At 35.7% G+C, this 17065-nt stretch overlaps 1 protein-coding gene across 2 annotated transcripts in view; it reads left to right on the top strand.

Moving 5' to 3' along the window:
- Window positions 1-17065, top strand: part of cdh12a (cadherin 12a) — a 122569-nt gene that overhangs the window by 7158 nt on the left and 98346 nt on the right. For both annotated transcript variants that reach the window (XR_012388821.1, NM_001159830.1), the window contains exon 2: window positions 9692-10089. Coding sequence is in view for 1 of the 2 variants with exons in the window: in NM_001159830.1 (NP_001153302.1) it covers window positions 9856-10089 (234 nt within the window). In the remaining variant the exon portion in view is untranslated. The remainder of the gene's footprint in view (window positions 1-9691; window positions 10090-17065) is intronic.

The raw sequence follows: 17065 nt of genomic DNA on the forward strand, positions 1-17065 counted from the left end.
TTGTGTCTGCCATGCCCTCTTGTTGAGCACAAATGAAAAGAGGATTTGAATGTTTTCTCTGAGGGGTTACAGTTGGCCAAGGGCTGTTTATAGATGAGGAAACTTATCCAATTTCAGAAAGTGTCAGAGCAGAAGGACTGAATAAATACACAATAAAGACAAAAGTGGATATGAATAGCAACACAGTTGTCAGTTTCAATCTAGAAATCAACAATATAGTTTAGATCATATAAGATGGATGTATACTATGACATGTTAATTTACAAATACGAAACTGAAGCACCAATGGTTGTCTTATTTATTATGACAAGATTCAATATATTGATCTGTCAAAAGATCTTCTTATATTTAAAATTAACAACCCTTGTTGACAATTTCTTGCCCTGTGATAACTTGCACAAATACATACATTTCTTGTATCTCAGGATGAATGGTTAGTGCATAACAGTGAAATATTTGTGCTCTTATCTATCCCTCAAAACCTTATTTCTATTGTGTCAAATGTAATATGCTGTCTCCTGACTAATGCCCATTACTCTTGGGTATCATAGTGATTTTCGAAGAAAAATGACCAATATCCTCTCTCAGACACAAACTTTGCTGGTTGGTTTATTTCCACCTAAGACGAGGGGCAGCACGGTGGTGCAGTGGGTAGTACAATCGCCTCACAGCAAGAAGGTTGCTGGTTCGAGCCTCAGCTGGGCCAGTTGACATTTCTATGTGGAGTTTTTCATGTTCTCCCCGTATTCGAGTGGGTTTCCTCTGGGTGCTCCGGTTTCTGCAACAAGTCCAAAAACATGTGGTATAGGTGAATTGGGTAAGCTAAATTGTCCGTAGTGTATGTGTGTGAATGAGAGTGTATGGATGTTTCCCAGTAATGGGTTGCAGCTGGAAGGGCATCCGCTGCGTAAAAACATATGCTGGTAAAGTTGGCGGTTCATTCTGCTGTGGCGACCCCAGATTAATAAAGGGACCAGGCCGAAAAGAAAATTAATGAATGAATGAATTAATGAAAAGACTTATGAAAGAATTGCAATACAAAGGAATGCTGACATCCAAACCAACAAGATTTGTGATTGCTTTAATAGTAACATTACTAAAGACATTAAATAATGTTGAATTTGAATCTGCTATTTATTAGCTTAGGTATGTTTACAGATTACTTTCAACTAATAATAATAATAATAATAATAATAATATAATCAATTTTGGCTATTCATTAACATGGCACCAATATTTAGAACTCTAACATTTTGTAATTACCATTACTTTTACATTTAAATTTTAAATAACATTTAAAATACAAAAACGTATAAAGTGGATGAAAACCAGTGTGCAAAAAAAGTCTGAATTCACAGTTCTCATTAAAAATAAAAAGCACTTCTGGCGAGATTCTGATGTGCATGTCTGATGGACATTTGCTATCCAATATAGGCATACTTGCACTAGGTACAGTTGCCTTCAACTTTGCCGAAGTGCGAACGCCCCCCTCCGTCTCCTCTGACTGGCTGCACTGCGTTTTGCCTTCCGAACCAGAGCACGCTTACTTCATCGATGATGCGACTGTTAAGTACACAGTGCTAAGTACACAGTGGAGACTGCTAAAATTATATCGTTTTAGTCGCTTGGGATGCAATAATGCACAGTCAAATATTTTGCCGATCCACAACTTTTGACGCTCAGAAATTATCATAAAGTCCTCGTGCTGCATGCATTAGGAGGTTTGCTGAAGGTGCAGCTGATGTGCAGCGAGGGGGTTTGCATCTTTAATAAACGATGACAGTTCACCTTAATTGAAAAGTAGTCTCTTAAAAGTGACGTTGAGTCTTCAGTTTTTCGGGCTCAGGCACGCTTTGCACTGACACTACAAGTATACAGCGCCAAAGCCCAAGTGAACTGCGCTCTGGCACACCTCTTCCAACTGGGACAGGGCTGTCCAACTGAACCACACCTGGGCCTGATTCGGAGCACTCACACTTGTCTAACTAACCGGTAACCGCACCTGGGCACAGTTCGTTTAGCATAGTGTGAGTGCACCCTAAGGCCACTGGAGAGGATTAGTGAATAGAAGAAGCGACACAACAAACAGACACTTGTAGTCATAATAATGACATGGTGAGTGTACTACATTTGAATTGCCCACATAAAATGTTTTCAAAGCCAAATGTGCTATCTAATATACAGTATGATTTTAGAAATGTGATTAAGCTGCTTTACATTCTGAAGAGTTTATTGCTATGCCCTTTCCTTAATAATCCCTTCAAAAGGTTTACAATCTTAAGTAAGAGCTTCGAAAGAATAAAGGGAAATAAGAAGGGAAAACAAATGTTCTTATTGAAATACATTTTTTACATGTAATCTGCAAGTTCTACATTTGTCATGTCATTATTATGTAACCTACTAGTGTCGATATGTTGCTTCACAGCAATTCAGATATCCTCTCCTGTGACCTAATGCATGGCATAGTACAGTGTCCATCATGACCACATCCCCGATCATACTATTTGTCACTTACTATATAGAAATGTGTGTTTTTGGATGCTGCCTATGAATTATAACCTACAAGGGCTCCTTTGAAGTGGACAGTTTAGAGCACTTCATTTTGGAATGCCCTTTCACTAGAAGTTCCATCCACCCAATTCTAAATGTATTTTAGGATACTGCATTGAAAAAACAACAACAGACAAACAAACAAACAAGCAAACAAAGAAAAAAACACTCAACTGAAATGTGCATAGCTTCTAAAAAGTGTTCATAATAAAGTGTACATTCTTAATTTGTTTTGTTACATTTTATCTGATAAAAACATGTGCATACACAATGATGAAAACACATTTGTGGAATAAATTATTTGACCCCTACTAATAAATCTCATCTCACACCATCATCTCAATTTTTCTTGTAATAATTCTACAAACATTTGAACATGAAAGTCCATCTTTAAAATGATTTAATATAATTATCTCCCAAAACTGTCTCGCATGATCGTTTCCCAAACATCAAGCACCAGCCTCTAAACGCAAGATAGCATGACAGATTTTGTTATTGCATGTGTCATCTGCTGCTCTACAAAGGCAGTGATTTTTAAATATTGTAAGTTAATAGCTTTGTTCAAATAAAACCCATATAACTATAGTACTCTGACTTTTCCTAAATGTGTGTATATTTCCTTATTATTGTTTTCTTTAAATTTTTAAACACTCTTTGGAGATTGTTTTATTTGGTTGGAATAACAGTCATAGCCTGTTCCATTCAGATTGGCCCATCCCCACTTTATGCCCTAATCCCTTCGAAGCTGTCACTCCGGATGGTAAACCCTATGAAGGGATTAGGGCATAGGGATAAGCCCTTCCAAATGAAATATGCTGTTCAACTTTCTTGTGAAAAGAATCATGGAGCCTAAAGTGTCCATTGGTTTTACCCTTTGAAATCCTTTAAAATAAACAACCCTACGAAGTGGCTTGTTTTGAACACTTTAGTTCTGAAAGGCACTTCAATATTGTGGGCATAACTGTTTTTTCTCCAAAAGGGCCATACTGTTTGGAATACTTTGTCAGTGTTTTGAGCAAATCGGGTGAATGAAGTAAGCAGTTTACTCATAATAATTTACTCACTTGTTCTACAGATGAGTAGGAGAATACTTCATGTGGCCACTGTTGTTGACATCACATTTCCTCACATGCCTGTGTTTTGACTTTCTGAGAGTTCAGCATGGCAAGACAAAAGATATATCCTGCAAAAGTGCAGTTGAGGCCAAAGCACAGCACAATATCGTCAGTGTTTCAACAGACACTCTAAGTAAATTCAGACAGTACACCAAAAATAAAGAGTCTTACAAAAAAACTTAAAGAGAGGCAAAATAGCCTTGAATGTCAATAATGGCATTTTAATTCATTTATTCATTTTCCTTCGGCTTAGTCCCTTTGTTCATCAGGGGTTGCCACAGCGAAATAAACCGCCAACTTATAAAGCTTTTGTTTTACACAGCGGATACCCTTCCAACTGCAACCCAGTACTGGGAAACACCCATACACAATCATTCACACTGATACACCCAATTTAGTTTATACAATGCATCTGTACAACATGTCTTAGGACTGTGGGGGAAACCGGAGCACCTGGAGGAAACCACATTAATCACATTAGTTCATTTTTGAACAATGACAACCTGTGATGCGCTCCCTATATTGTTTAACATGCTACTTTGACTATTCGGTCTGAAATAGCAAAGTATAAAAGTAGAAAAGTATGGCTTAGTAATAAGTGTAATGCCTAACTGCATGCCGCCAGCTAATCACTAAGCATACAGTAGTTGCTTTAGGATAGCGTGTGAGAGAGTAAGACCAGCGATCCTTGCATGCATAAAAATCTTGCACATTATGTCAAGTTTTACTTGTTACACAACTAAAGGCCTGTTAGAAAGTTTCAAGTTTTCTAAACTATAAAGTTTTCTAACTGGCAAACGACATGATTAAGAGGGTTGTCTATGGTCATCTTTAAGGTGAGCATTCGTGTTTCAGGAGGCGTAGCTTTTCAAGGCAGGCGAGGGACTGTTTCAAATACATGCTAACTGGTTAGCATTTTGGCAGATCACCTACTGCATCTTTAATTAGTAATGTCATTAGACAACAGTGGTTTGTTCTTTAGGCAATCAAAAAAAACATTTTTAAGAGGGTTAATAATATTGATCATAAAATTGTTTACAAAAAATGATTTTGTTCTAGCCAAACTAAAACAAATGACTTTCTCCAGAAGGAAAAAAAAACATTAGTGAATACTGTAAAAAATCTATTTTGGGGGCTTTTTTATTTAATAATTTTGCCTTCACCTATATAGAATACCAGCTCATGACCAGCTGTTTTTATAAAGTGGCTACAGCCCACACAGTTACACAACTAATAATAAAGACTATCCTCTCTCTAGCCTAATCCAAGTGTCTAAACTTGATAGAGTTTCAATTGGATGAGCTTTACGGAGCTAACATGATTGGTAATTTGAATCCCCTTCAATCACAGGGGAACTCTCAACTTTACATTGTTGAATGAAGATTTAATTATATGATTTTGCTCATTTGCATGTCTTCCTCTGCTCTGAAGAACTCAGGCCCACTGCCACCATCAGGCTTGTAGAACAGCAGAGAGAGCATATTTAAGAGTATCATTTTAGGTAATTTACCATTTGAGTGAAGATATATAAGTGTGTGTTTCTCTGTCCTTCCTCTGAGACATCATTTGATTGTGTGCTTAGACTCCGAGTCCTCAGTTCCTGCTAAAAGCCCTTTCTTTCTAATATGATATGACAGCACAGCTTCAGTGGATCTGTTGGGTGATGCATGCTAGAAAGCTGCATGTTTATTCAGCAACAGACCAAGAGAGTAAAGTTCACTCACATCACCTTACATCACATCAAGCGGAGCACACCGTTTGATTCCACAGACTGGCAATAAGCATAGTCAACAGTTAAGAAAGTGAAGAAGAAGAAGAAAAAAAGAAAAGAGCAAAATAATGAGGGCATAGTTTTAATGTGTGGTGACCTTTGGACAGACATTGGAAGTGTTCGTTCTGCGTACACTGTACTTGAGGTCTTTGAGCTTGTTAAGTGTTGAGACAATTGCTGAGGTTTCTCCATGGGGAATAATAATATTGCTGCAGAGACACAATGTCCTGCCAACCATAAGACATCTCACTACTACTGCACACAAGAGGTCTCCTGGGATTCATATTGCAATCATTTGCTCTGCTTGGTGGTCTGTCTAACAATTGATGTTGCCCTGGCTCATACTTTTTGTTGTTCTGCCCTCTTATCTGCATGGACTTTTTCTGCATGTTGCAGCATAAAATCACTTCTAAGTAAAACATGTTTCATCTGCCTTCCTGTCAGATTTGTGCATGCTGTAGAGATATTAAACCAATATATTCAGTTGGGGACAGTCTGTACTGTAACAGGTATGACATAAGAGTTTGAGAGGGCTGGAGGAAATAAGTCCTGTGAGAATATGGGAAAATATTGTTTTATCTTATATCTCCCTTGCCAGGGTTGTGAAATCACGGCAGTGCACTTTTTTAAAAAGGAGTTTTTATTTGTTGTTGCATCTTAGTGTTCTGGATTTGGCAAACATATTATTCCACAGTTCAAAGATTGCCTAGAATAAACATTGTACTGTAATTAATTAAATTTATTAATGAAAGCATTTCATTACCCTATTACATTAAAATATTTAACTGTATAATGAATGTATTTCCAGAGCAATTTCAAGTTGAATTCCTAGTTCTTTTAATTTGTTGTTTAACATTTTGTCATCTTAGAATTATATATCTGACATTTTTGTCAAAATTGAGTTATTGACATTCTTATTAAATGACAACTTATTTACATTATGGAATGTTTTTTTATAAGTTGTTTACATTTTTGACTTTTTTATTTAAAAAGACAAATGTAACACACACCATTTGCTGTATGGAATGCAAAAACTTTGCAGAACGCAGATACAACCTTATTATTCCAAGGTGACGATTTGTAACTGTAACTGTATAATGTTGCTTATATAAGCAGTTGAATAAACAAGCTTGTGTACTGTGATTATGTCCGAGGGCTTCGGAATTGAGAAGGAATTTTTTTTTTTTTGTCCACACTATGGCTGTAGAATTTAATAAACAAAGCTTGCATACAGTGTTTCTGTTCCTTTGCCTGTAAAAAAAAAAGCAACGCGCTTCTGGCACAGGTTGTCTTGTGAGAGCATCTGCTCTTGAATCAACTCTATACATGTGAATACAAAATATTTCATTTTCAACTAGGCATGATACGATAACCGGTTTTGCATGGTTTTGTCAAGGTTGTAAAGTCATTAAAATATTTATCACTCCTGCTATGTTTGTAATTTTTTTGCTTGTTTGTTTTTTTTTGTTTGTTTGTTTGTGTGTTTTTTTACAAATATTTTATTGAGTTTTTTTTAGGGCAACAGTATATCCAGCAGAAAAGAAGCTTCCACGTCAAAAAAGCTACTGGTCAGCCCATGATTGAGAAAACATCTGAGAAACAAATTGCTTATAAACCAACATCCAGCCTGCTGTAAAGCGGAGCAGTGCAGTGACTTACTTTGTATTCACAGAAAAGAAAAATATCCAAAGTTGCTTTTTCAAGCTGTACAGAAATCTGTGTTTAGAAATCAGAAGTCACGGATTAATTTTAATTACTTAGCTTGACATGTTTACTGCTTCAAAATATTTTAAATGTTAAAATAAAATATACTCTAATTGGGGAAAAGTTTTTTTTTACCCAGAAAGTTAAACTGAGCATCTTTTAAAGCAGTAATCACAAAACTGCGATATTGTGAAACCATAATATTTTTTTCCAAGGTTATCATACAGTCAGAATCTTATCCTTAAGGCCTTATGCTAATGGCCCAGGCCAATTTTCAATACATTTATTTATTTACTAGTATTATTCATGATTTGTTTTTCTATTTTTTTGTACTCAAAAAAAAAACGCTCCTTTTACTTCATAAAGTTAGAATTGAATCTATGATTGAATATGGTTGGATCTATGGTTGAATCTGTGGTGAGTCGTTTACTCTACCTTTCTGGGTCTTTAAATGCTACAGAAGTTGCTCAGACTGACAAGAAACAGAAACTTTTCAGATTTTATTAAAGATGTTATCATTTGTGTTCTGAAAATGAACAGACATTTTATTGGTTTAAAACCACACAGATTTGGAAGAAAACCCCCTTTAAGAGTCAGTGAAAGTCAACATGTCCACACTTTTTAAAAGTTTTCTCCAGTTACATTAGTTGTGTTAAACACAAAACCTATTTTGAAAAAAAGCTGTGAACCTATAATCACATCTTTCAAAGTATTCGTTTTTGCTGCTCGATCAATGGTTACAGGTTTTAAACTTTCTTCAAAACACAGTATATACTTTTGTGTTCAATAAAAAAGATACTCATAAGGGATTGGAACCAAATGAGGGTGAATAAATGGCGAGTAAAATAAATTTTTGGGTGATTGATTCTTTAAGGGAATTCAATTAAACAGTTCTATCTTTAATATATTCTAGCTTTTGGTTGTGATTTTAGCGGCTTACAGTATCCGCTTTTTAAGTCGTGATGTATGAAGTACAGTTTTCGAGTCCAAGCCGCTACTTATTTAAATTGAGAAAATATTTGTTTATGACCACTTTTTAGTCATGTCACACATTAAAGTGAATTTGTATATAAAATCATGGTGTACACAACAGTTGCTGGACACCCATATTTTAACAATTTATTGTTTAAAAATGTATAATTTTCTTATTATCGGATATAAGGCACGGTTATGGACCATTTCAATGGGATGTCATTGGCCCATGAACATTTCCTGTACAGTATGAAACTGTAGCGAGGCAATTCAATTATAACTTCAATAACAGCTATCATAACATTATTTATCAATATGTGTTTTTTTTTTTTGAACTCTTGGAAGCTATAGAAATTAAAAATGTAAAACAGGAAATACGCTGCGACCATTATTTTAGTTACATGCCTCAAAAGATCTATATATATCGAGATCGCAATTTTCGAAAGTATGACATAATTTTGCAAACGTTTATTATTACCAATTGTTAAGTATCCCCATGTTTGATAAAAAGCTTGGGCCTGGAAGCTGCTTTATGTAACGTCACACTTAACAAGTGGATATGCAACTTTAGAGCTTAAAAAGTTCTTAAAAAATAGGAAAATTCTGCTGTTAATATACTCCGTCTCAGGTCACCCAAAATCTAGGTTTTAAAGCTAAAACTGTGGTCCGTGGGGATTCATAACATGCAAGTCAGAGGCTATATATCGACAGTTTGAGATATTCAGTTTCTTGCACAATCTGACGATTTCACTTCAGAAGACCTCAATTTATTGTCAGAAGCCACTAGTGTTTTTTTGGTTTTGATTGCTTTGGGGGGACCCTCAGAATCTCAGCCATGATTGAATCCCATTTTATTAACTGTAAAGAATTATTAAATTCTAGTTTTACCAGAAAATTTGTTCTACTCAACAATAAGAAGAAAAATCACATGCAGTGTATATAGGATGGCATGATGTTGCTTCTATTAACAGCATTTTTATTTTTTGGTGGCGTAAACTATCCTGTTAATTTTCTTAACACCTGGTACAACAATGATGGATAGTCCTCTTATACATAATTATTCAGATTCTTTCCATTTAGAGAGTGATTAAGTGCAAAGTTGTCTGATTTGTGGCCCTAAGCATCTGGACTGGCTTTTGCGTCCTGTGACATACCATCTGTGTTGCCGGGTCAAAAACAACCCTCTTGCTCAAGCGGGACACTGCATTTTCAAAGACTAATGCACTGAAAATGAGCACAGAATTGCACATCCAACACTCTCCTGGAGTCCAGCCAACAGTTGTTCAACTCTTGCCAAACTCCCTCTTTTTTTTACACGCTCGTTTCTCAAACCTCCCAGTGCTAAATGTGCTAAATGAACTCGAGTGAGCCAATTTGCTCAGATTCCCTGTTTTTGTAAAGCCCTTCAAGTGAGATTACATTATAGCTGAAGAGACAGATTTACACTCCAAAGATGAAAACATAATAGACAGTGTGGCCTTCTTCTGCTTTCATTGCATGCCAACACAACACCCAGACACCCCAACAAATCCTTATAATCTCATTGATTTAAAGTGCCGTTCCTTCTTTTCTCCTGCAGGTGGTTCATTGAAATCTCCGGCGCCCCAGGAATTCCATGGATGCTAGTTGTTTCATGCCGCCGAGGCTTTGTGGAGTTCTTCATTTCGGATTCGCCTCTCCTTTGCGGTCACCATAAAAGTCAGCCGTGTCCGTCAAAGGACTTCGCACCTAAAGATTGTTCCAATGCTAATGGGGAACTGCCTGCTGCTGTTCCTCTGGTGCCTCTTGGAAAAAAGCTTTGTTTCTTCCCTGCACTCTTCATCCCAGAGCAGGATGGGGAAGGAGCAGCACAGGAACCTGATGGCACATAGAAAGCATGGCGTGATGGGAGTTCACAGAGTCAAGAGAGGATGGGTGTGGAACCAGTTCTTTGTTCTGGAGGAATACATGGGATCTGATCCGCAGTATGTAGGAAAGGTAAGATGATATTGATTCTTGGGGTCAAAGTTATCGAGAATAGATTGAGAATAAAACTGTGGGGGAGTTCAAAGGCTTGGGCTAGAACTCGCTGCTTCTAGTTATTCTTTGTCTTCTTTTATCTTCCTTTCTTTGTTCAGGACCAGCTTTGTGTTGCTTGTAGCTAAATATTCTATGTACTGCATAACATGGTTCACAGGTTGTAAAACCAGTTGTAGTGGAGACTGTGAGAAGTGGTAGGATTTAACAACATATGACGGACAATTGTTTTTTTTTTTATATTTTGCTGAAATGTGTGTATTCTGACATAACATTTTTTAATGTTCAGGTCTAAAAAATGTACTGAGATACTTGTTTATTTATTAATTAATTAATAACATAGGGCTGAACAATATATAGTTTCAGTATCGATATTGCAATGTGATGATTGGCAATAGTTACATCGCAGAATATGCAATGCTGAGTTTGTATTAGAATTTATAGTTTCCATGTGTTTTTAAGGCCTGTGATTGTATAGGGATTTTAAAAGCATTCAGGCAAAAGAAAATTTTCTATTTGTAACTGATAAGCATGAATTTTATTGAATTATTTTCATTTTTATTATTCAGTTGCTGTACCTGAATAATGTTAGACTCGGAATAAATTTTCTTTATTGTTGTTATTAGCTTTTAGATTTTAATCAGATACACTCCAATATAGAATCATCTCAATCATTATAAAATTATACATTTATTTTCAAATATTAAAAATACTATATAAATATTATTATTAAATATTAAAATTATTATATTCAAGGATATTAAAGTCACCTGGTGAAATTGTATGTATATATTTGAGTAGATACTTTCATAAACATGATACAATATTTTTATGGGAAGAATTTTTATGCACAGCCTGGTTCAGAGAGAGTCTGGTTCTGGGACCACAGGATTTTAGCTCTGTTATTCACAGACGATGTTGTTCTGTTGGCCTCACCAAACATGGACCTTCAGCATGCACCGGGGCGGTTTGCTGCTCAAGCACACAAAAAATTACTTTTGTTCCAAAATGACTGTTTGTTCAAATTACTTATTTGATATGAGTTGAACCAACAAGTTTTTGGGCAAATTTAATTATTTTAAGTTCAATCCACTTAAATTTGTAAAACTGATCACATTAACTTAATTTGTGTTGGGACAACATAAGGGAAATATCTGGAATCCTGCATTGTTAAGAGTGAATGTGCTCTGCTCTCTGAATGGAATTTGTTTAAAAAGCCCCTGTTATACATTAAAAAGGGTCATATTTTGGTTTGGGGGGTCTCCAACAACAGAATGATATGCATGCAAGGTCAAAAAAACACTTTCATTGTCTTATAAAATGAATTTATTTTTCCATAATTATCCTAGCGACTCCTATATGTTTCATTCAGCAATTCAATTGTTCCCAAACCCTTCCTTAGCATGATGCTAATCTGCGCTGATTGGACCGATGACAGTCTGTTGCGATTGGTCAATAGCAATCCATGTGAGACAGAGTGTAATGCCCACTACAACTTATCAACAATATGAAAGTAGTCAGAGTGCATGTGTAAGCATACCTGCTAACACTCCTATTTTTACGAGAGCCTTCCGTATTTTAGACCAATTTCAGACCCATCTACCGCCACCCTCCGGTTTTGTTATTTATCCCGGAAAATTCCCTTAATTTCAACACCACGGATCACGTTTTCAACATGGCAGTGGACACGGTATGTGAATATAAAGAGTTAACCAGATACACTACAAGTGGTTACAAGTAACAAAACACAATTAAATACATAATTTGCAAGCTAGAGAAAACAAGGAGGCAACCATTTTAAATCGCACTTGCTTACATTTGTAAAAATGGACGAAGAAACTGGTCTACTTTAAAGTTCCTGTTGAGCTCTGACAAAGTCCCATACATCAATACTCTTTTCTGATCATTCCTTTAACAAACGGCCGACGAATCCCCCGTTGTAAGCATGTAGATTGCTGAAGCACTCGTCAGAAAATGACGGGAACAAAGCACAATTAAGGCTGGGGCTATAATGCTAAGGTCTTTTGCAAAAAGAAAACCTCAGCCACTGACTCTTCGGTTTCATCTTTGGGTGGAAAAAATAACACGATTTTGTGGCATGGGTTTGCGGCACAACAATTGGCCAAGGCTTAAGTTTAATATAGACGTCATACCGAAATAGTTAAAGACTCATCAAGACGACTCATTTAAAGCACCTTGAATCAACTCTTTTATAGATGAATCAATATTTTCAAAAACTGTGCACTTTCAGATTTGTGCCTTGGCTGGATATTTCACTTCACTTAGAGCCATGTTTCACACTCCATGGAAGGTCATTTTCAAAAATCCATAAAGGGTTTTAGCAAAAAAAAAAAAAAAAAAAAAAAAGAACTGCCACTAAATTAGCTACATCATTTTAATTGCAAACTCTACTAGAACATACACCATTTCAAGTTTAGCTTAATAAAAATTAGTTTAATCCATCCAAACAAACTGACAATCATGCCACTGGAGACTTGACCCACACTGTCATTGTTTCTCTTTGTGAGACGTCCAAAATTATTACACTGTCAAAGATAAAAAAATGTGAATCTTATAATGTGAAACCATTTAATTAGTATTCACAGCAAAGGGAAAAGGTTAAAAGGGTTCCATATTGTATCCCAGGCTGAAAATTCAATATGAAGGTTCACTACAAAGAAGGTTGGACTTGAGCACCTTCAGCTTAAATGGGATCAGGACTAAATTGAATAGTCTGAAGTCAATGCCAGTGCAATCAGTGTGGCCTAAGTGAGTGCTGTCTGTGCAGATGTACACTGGAGGACGAGAGCTTGTCACAGGTGTATTCTCAACCACTCGCCACTTCTGATTCTGTTGTGCAACACTGCAGAAAACAGCTCTCTCTCTCTTTTCCACTTGAGATTAGTCTTGCCTGTAACCTCAGATTTATATAAACCAGAGAACAGCAGTAGCAAGAGCAAATGAAGCTTTAATTGTACACAGACATGTTGGCCTGTCACTCTCAATAAAGTTTGTTGGCTTTAACCTCCTTTAACTCAGGTCACTGGAAGAATATGGCTTACAGGCTGCTTATGAGTTGCATGCACGATGCTCATGTTGGCATCAAATGAGCAAGCTATTAAAAGAGTAATTCTTAATGTTTCATTGTCATTTCTATTTGATCATTTTCTCAATCATTAGTAAACATGAAGATCCTAATAATAAGGTTGAGTGGGTTTGAATATTTACATGCTGAGCTTTGATTTTTTTTTAAGAAACTGTGAATTGTCTCTTAAAATTTTAAGCTACAAATTCACATACTTTATATCATTCTGGAAAGTACACTCAGAATTGAGACTGTGTACTACAATGTTAAATAAAATGAATCAAATAAAAATAGTATGCAATATATATAAGATAATATAATATATTATAAGATAAGATATAGTGTGTATTACACTGAAAGTTAGTCCACCTTATAGCCTGCAAAATAAAATTGTTGCTAACATGGTATTTTATTTTAAAAAAGCATTTCTAAAGTTATTCACCATTCATGAACTATAAATTCACTCATCAAATGCTACAGTATATGTGAGCATTTTAATAACAAATTTGATACTTTTGAAGCTTTGGTTTTGTCTTCCTGAAGTTTTACCAGTAGAAGCTCCCAGATCTACCTAATCTCAAAACCCCTTATATGCTAATTGACCAGGTGGGAGTACTGGGCTCAATTATTTCCCTGCTCAGGGTTCTTTCCTGGGACAGCACGCCAAACCTGCTAATAGCGTCAAGCAATAGCTAAGTGTGAAGTCTTGGATTTATATTTAGTTTTCTGATCTTTTTTTTTTTTTTTTTTTTTTTTTAGCTGAGCACTTATTTAGATTGATGTGCATAGTTTTGTGCATTTTCTTGAATTATAAATGAAAAATGTGAGATAAATCTAATGCATAAAGTTTCTAATTACTGGTCTTCGAGCTCCACTGTGCTGCATATTTGACATGATTCTCTTTTCAAGACATTTGTTCTAATTTGATAATATGTGCCCAGCAAAGAGGACTTAACTGGGCATGGGATGATAACCCGGTTTCAAGATTTACCGCGGTTCGGAAATTTCAAGGTTGTAAAACAGCTAAAGTAATCTGCTACAACTTTTCTAATGCTTATGTAGGCCCACACGGAATCTGCGCGCGCAGAATTCCGCAGATTTTTCACAGATTTTCCGCAGATTTCTGCAGATTTTTAGCCTATTAATAATTCTGTTTATTTACTTGAGTAAATGTGTAAATCTGAATTTATTCGGTTTTTATTTAGTAATTTATTATTTTTTACTTAATATATTAAGGTCTAAGTTATGATACTCTGCTGGATACTTCCAAAATAATTCCACAGAAATCCGCAGATTTTTACCAAGATTCTGCGCAGAAAACGTCCGCAGATTCCGTCTGGCCCTATGCATAAGTAAGGGTTTTTTAATGTTTTTTTATTTTTATTTTATTTAATGTGTTGTAAAGAAATCTGTGGTTTTCAAACTAATGAAGACAGCAGAGGTCAATAATTTATTTTAATTATTTAGCTCGACATCTTTACTGTTCCAAAACAGTGTTTCCTCTAGGATTTTTTCCAGCTGTGGCGGTAGACCTTTTACACAGATCTACAAACTAACAATGGTGTTATTTCAATGACAAATGTTGGTAGCGCAGGATTACAAGTCGAGATCACATTTGTTTGTGCACCAATTTCCTCTGTTCGTGGACAAAACTTCTTGCACGCCCTCAAATATCCAATGCTCAAGCGCAGATTTTCTTGTTCGCTCTCAAATAAACACTGCTGCGATTTGTGGGTTTATGTAACAAGTATGTCTCCAACATTGATTACATTTACTAGGAATATTTATGAAGGTCTCCAATAGACCCACAGTGTGGCATTAATGCTCCCAAAATAAAGTGAAACGGCTATAAACTCAAGCAAATTAAAGTCATTTTATGTAGAGCCATAGACCTTTATCTATAAAGTATAATTATGGAAACTGTGTTCATCATAACTGAAAGCTACGCTGTGTTTGCTGGCCTCACGCATCGTGCACCTGTCAGTCTATCAGCATGTCACCTTAAAGGGTTAACAAATAAACACAGCACTACTACGTTTACAGAAAAGTTCGCTGTTATAATTCACTTCCATTTTAATACATTTTGGTGCAATTATAACCCGCTATGTAAAAAAAAAAAAAACAACAACGACTAAATGTTTTGAATGAGAAGCTGTTAATGTAGCTGAGGCGGGATGAAATTTAGTGTGGCACCTCACTATGAAAGAATGAATGTAGCAGAAACCATGCAAAATATGTTAAATCTTTCCTAAAATAAAATATATTGTGTTCAAGTCTATATTGTGTTTATATATAAATATATTGTGTTTTACTCAGACATTTAAAAAGTATTTATTTTACAGCAGTAATCACTATACAGTGCTATTTTTATCCAAGGTTATCATACCACCAGAAACTTACACCAGGCCCAAACCAATTATTTCAGTTTGAAGGGAGCAAATATCTTTCATTCAAATTTTAGTGACTGAGGTGTGAAGTTATTTCCTATTTATTTACAGAGTTATATTATGTTACACTTCACACTTACCCAGTAAGATGCTGCAGGCAGTGGCATTGTGTAAATCTTAAAATGAATGTTCCAAAGCAAAAATAAAGATTTGTCATGCTCAGTTAAGTCATGTTTACGTCGCTGACTCCCTCTGTCTCTTCCACGTTAGCCAAATAAAACTAGACTATGCATTATCAACATGACTGAAAAAACATGCATTTGCCCAGCGCACAATGAAAAAAATTTGATTGATTAAATCAAAAAGGCGTTAAATTTGCACAATGACCAAACGCATGAAAATTAAAGTCTGGTTTAAAATACATAAGGAGTAGAAAGAACATTCATTAATTCACTTCTTTTTTGGCTTAATGCCTTTATTAATCAGGTAACGCCACAGGAGAATGAACTGCTAACTTAACCACCATGTTTTTTATGCAGCCGATGTCCTTCCAGCCACAACCCAGCACTGGGAAACACCCATACACTCTTGCATTCACAAACACACTCATACTTAGCTTATTTAATTCACCTACACCACATGTCTTTGGACTATGGGGGAAACCGGAGCAACTGGAAACCCACACAAACACAGAGAGAACATGCAAACTCCACACAGAAATGCCAACTGATCCAGCCGGGGCTCAAACCAGCAACCTTCTTGCTGTGAGGTGACCCACTGCGCTACCGTGTCGCCTCTAGAAAGTACAGATATTTGTTTTAAAATGTTATGAGTAAAAGTTGTCAAAAAATAAACAATAAAGTAATCTACTTAAGTACAGTAACAAAGTATTTGTTCTTTGTTATTTCCCATCTCTGCAGAACTGATAGAATACATGCAGTTTTGGATACATTCAGCGTACATTTAGTTATTGTTTAAGTCCATTTCATGATTTCAGTCATCATATATTTCATCTTCTCATCAGTTATATGTAGCGTAAACAGTCTGGTCATAGCATATTGATTTTGCATCTTCGACACTTTTATTGCTTTCACACTGTACATGTTTGCTGTATTTATAAAGCCTCCATGTCTCGACGTCAGTCTGTCTGGTCTGATTTCACTATGTCCACAGGGCAGATTTTTCTTAACAAATCACTAAAGACAAAAACCTAAAGTAGTGACTGAAGTTTGAAGAAAAATAAAGCATTAAAATACTAATAAAGAATAAAGATGATAAAAGTACACATTTTAAAACGTCTTATTAATGTACAATACTTCAGGGGAAAAACACTCAATTACAGTAGAGGCAAATCAGATTTAGGGTAAAGAAGGTTTTATATTAGCACATTTGTTCCTTTAAAGGCCCATCTATTGTTTACCACTCTAAGTTAAATATTGAATCTGAAATAGCATGCAAAGATAAC

The sequence above is a fragment of the Danio rerio genome, chromosome 2 (genome assembly GCF_049306965.1).
Source record: "Danio rerio strain Tuebingen ecotype United States chromosome 2, GRCz12tu, whole genome shotgun sequence".
Classification (NCBI taxonomy): Eukaryota; Metazoa; Chordata; class Actinopteri; order Cypriniformes; family Danionidae; genus Danio; species Danio rerio.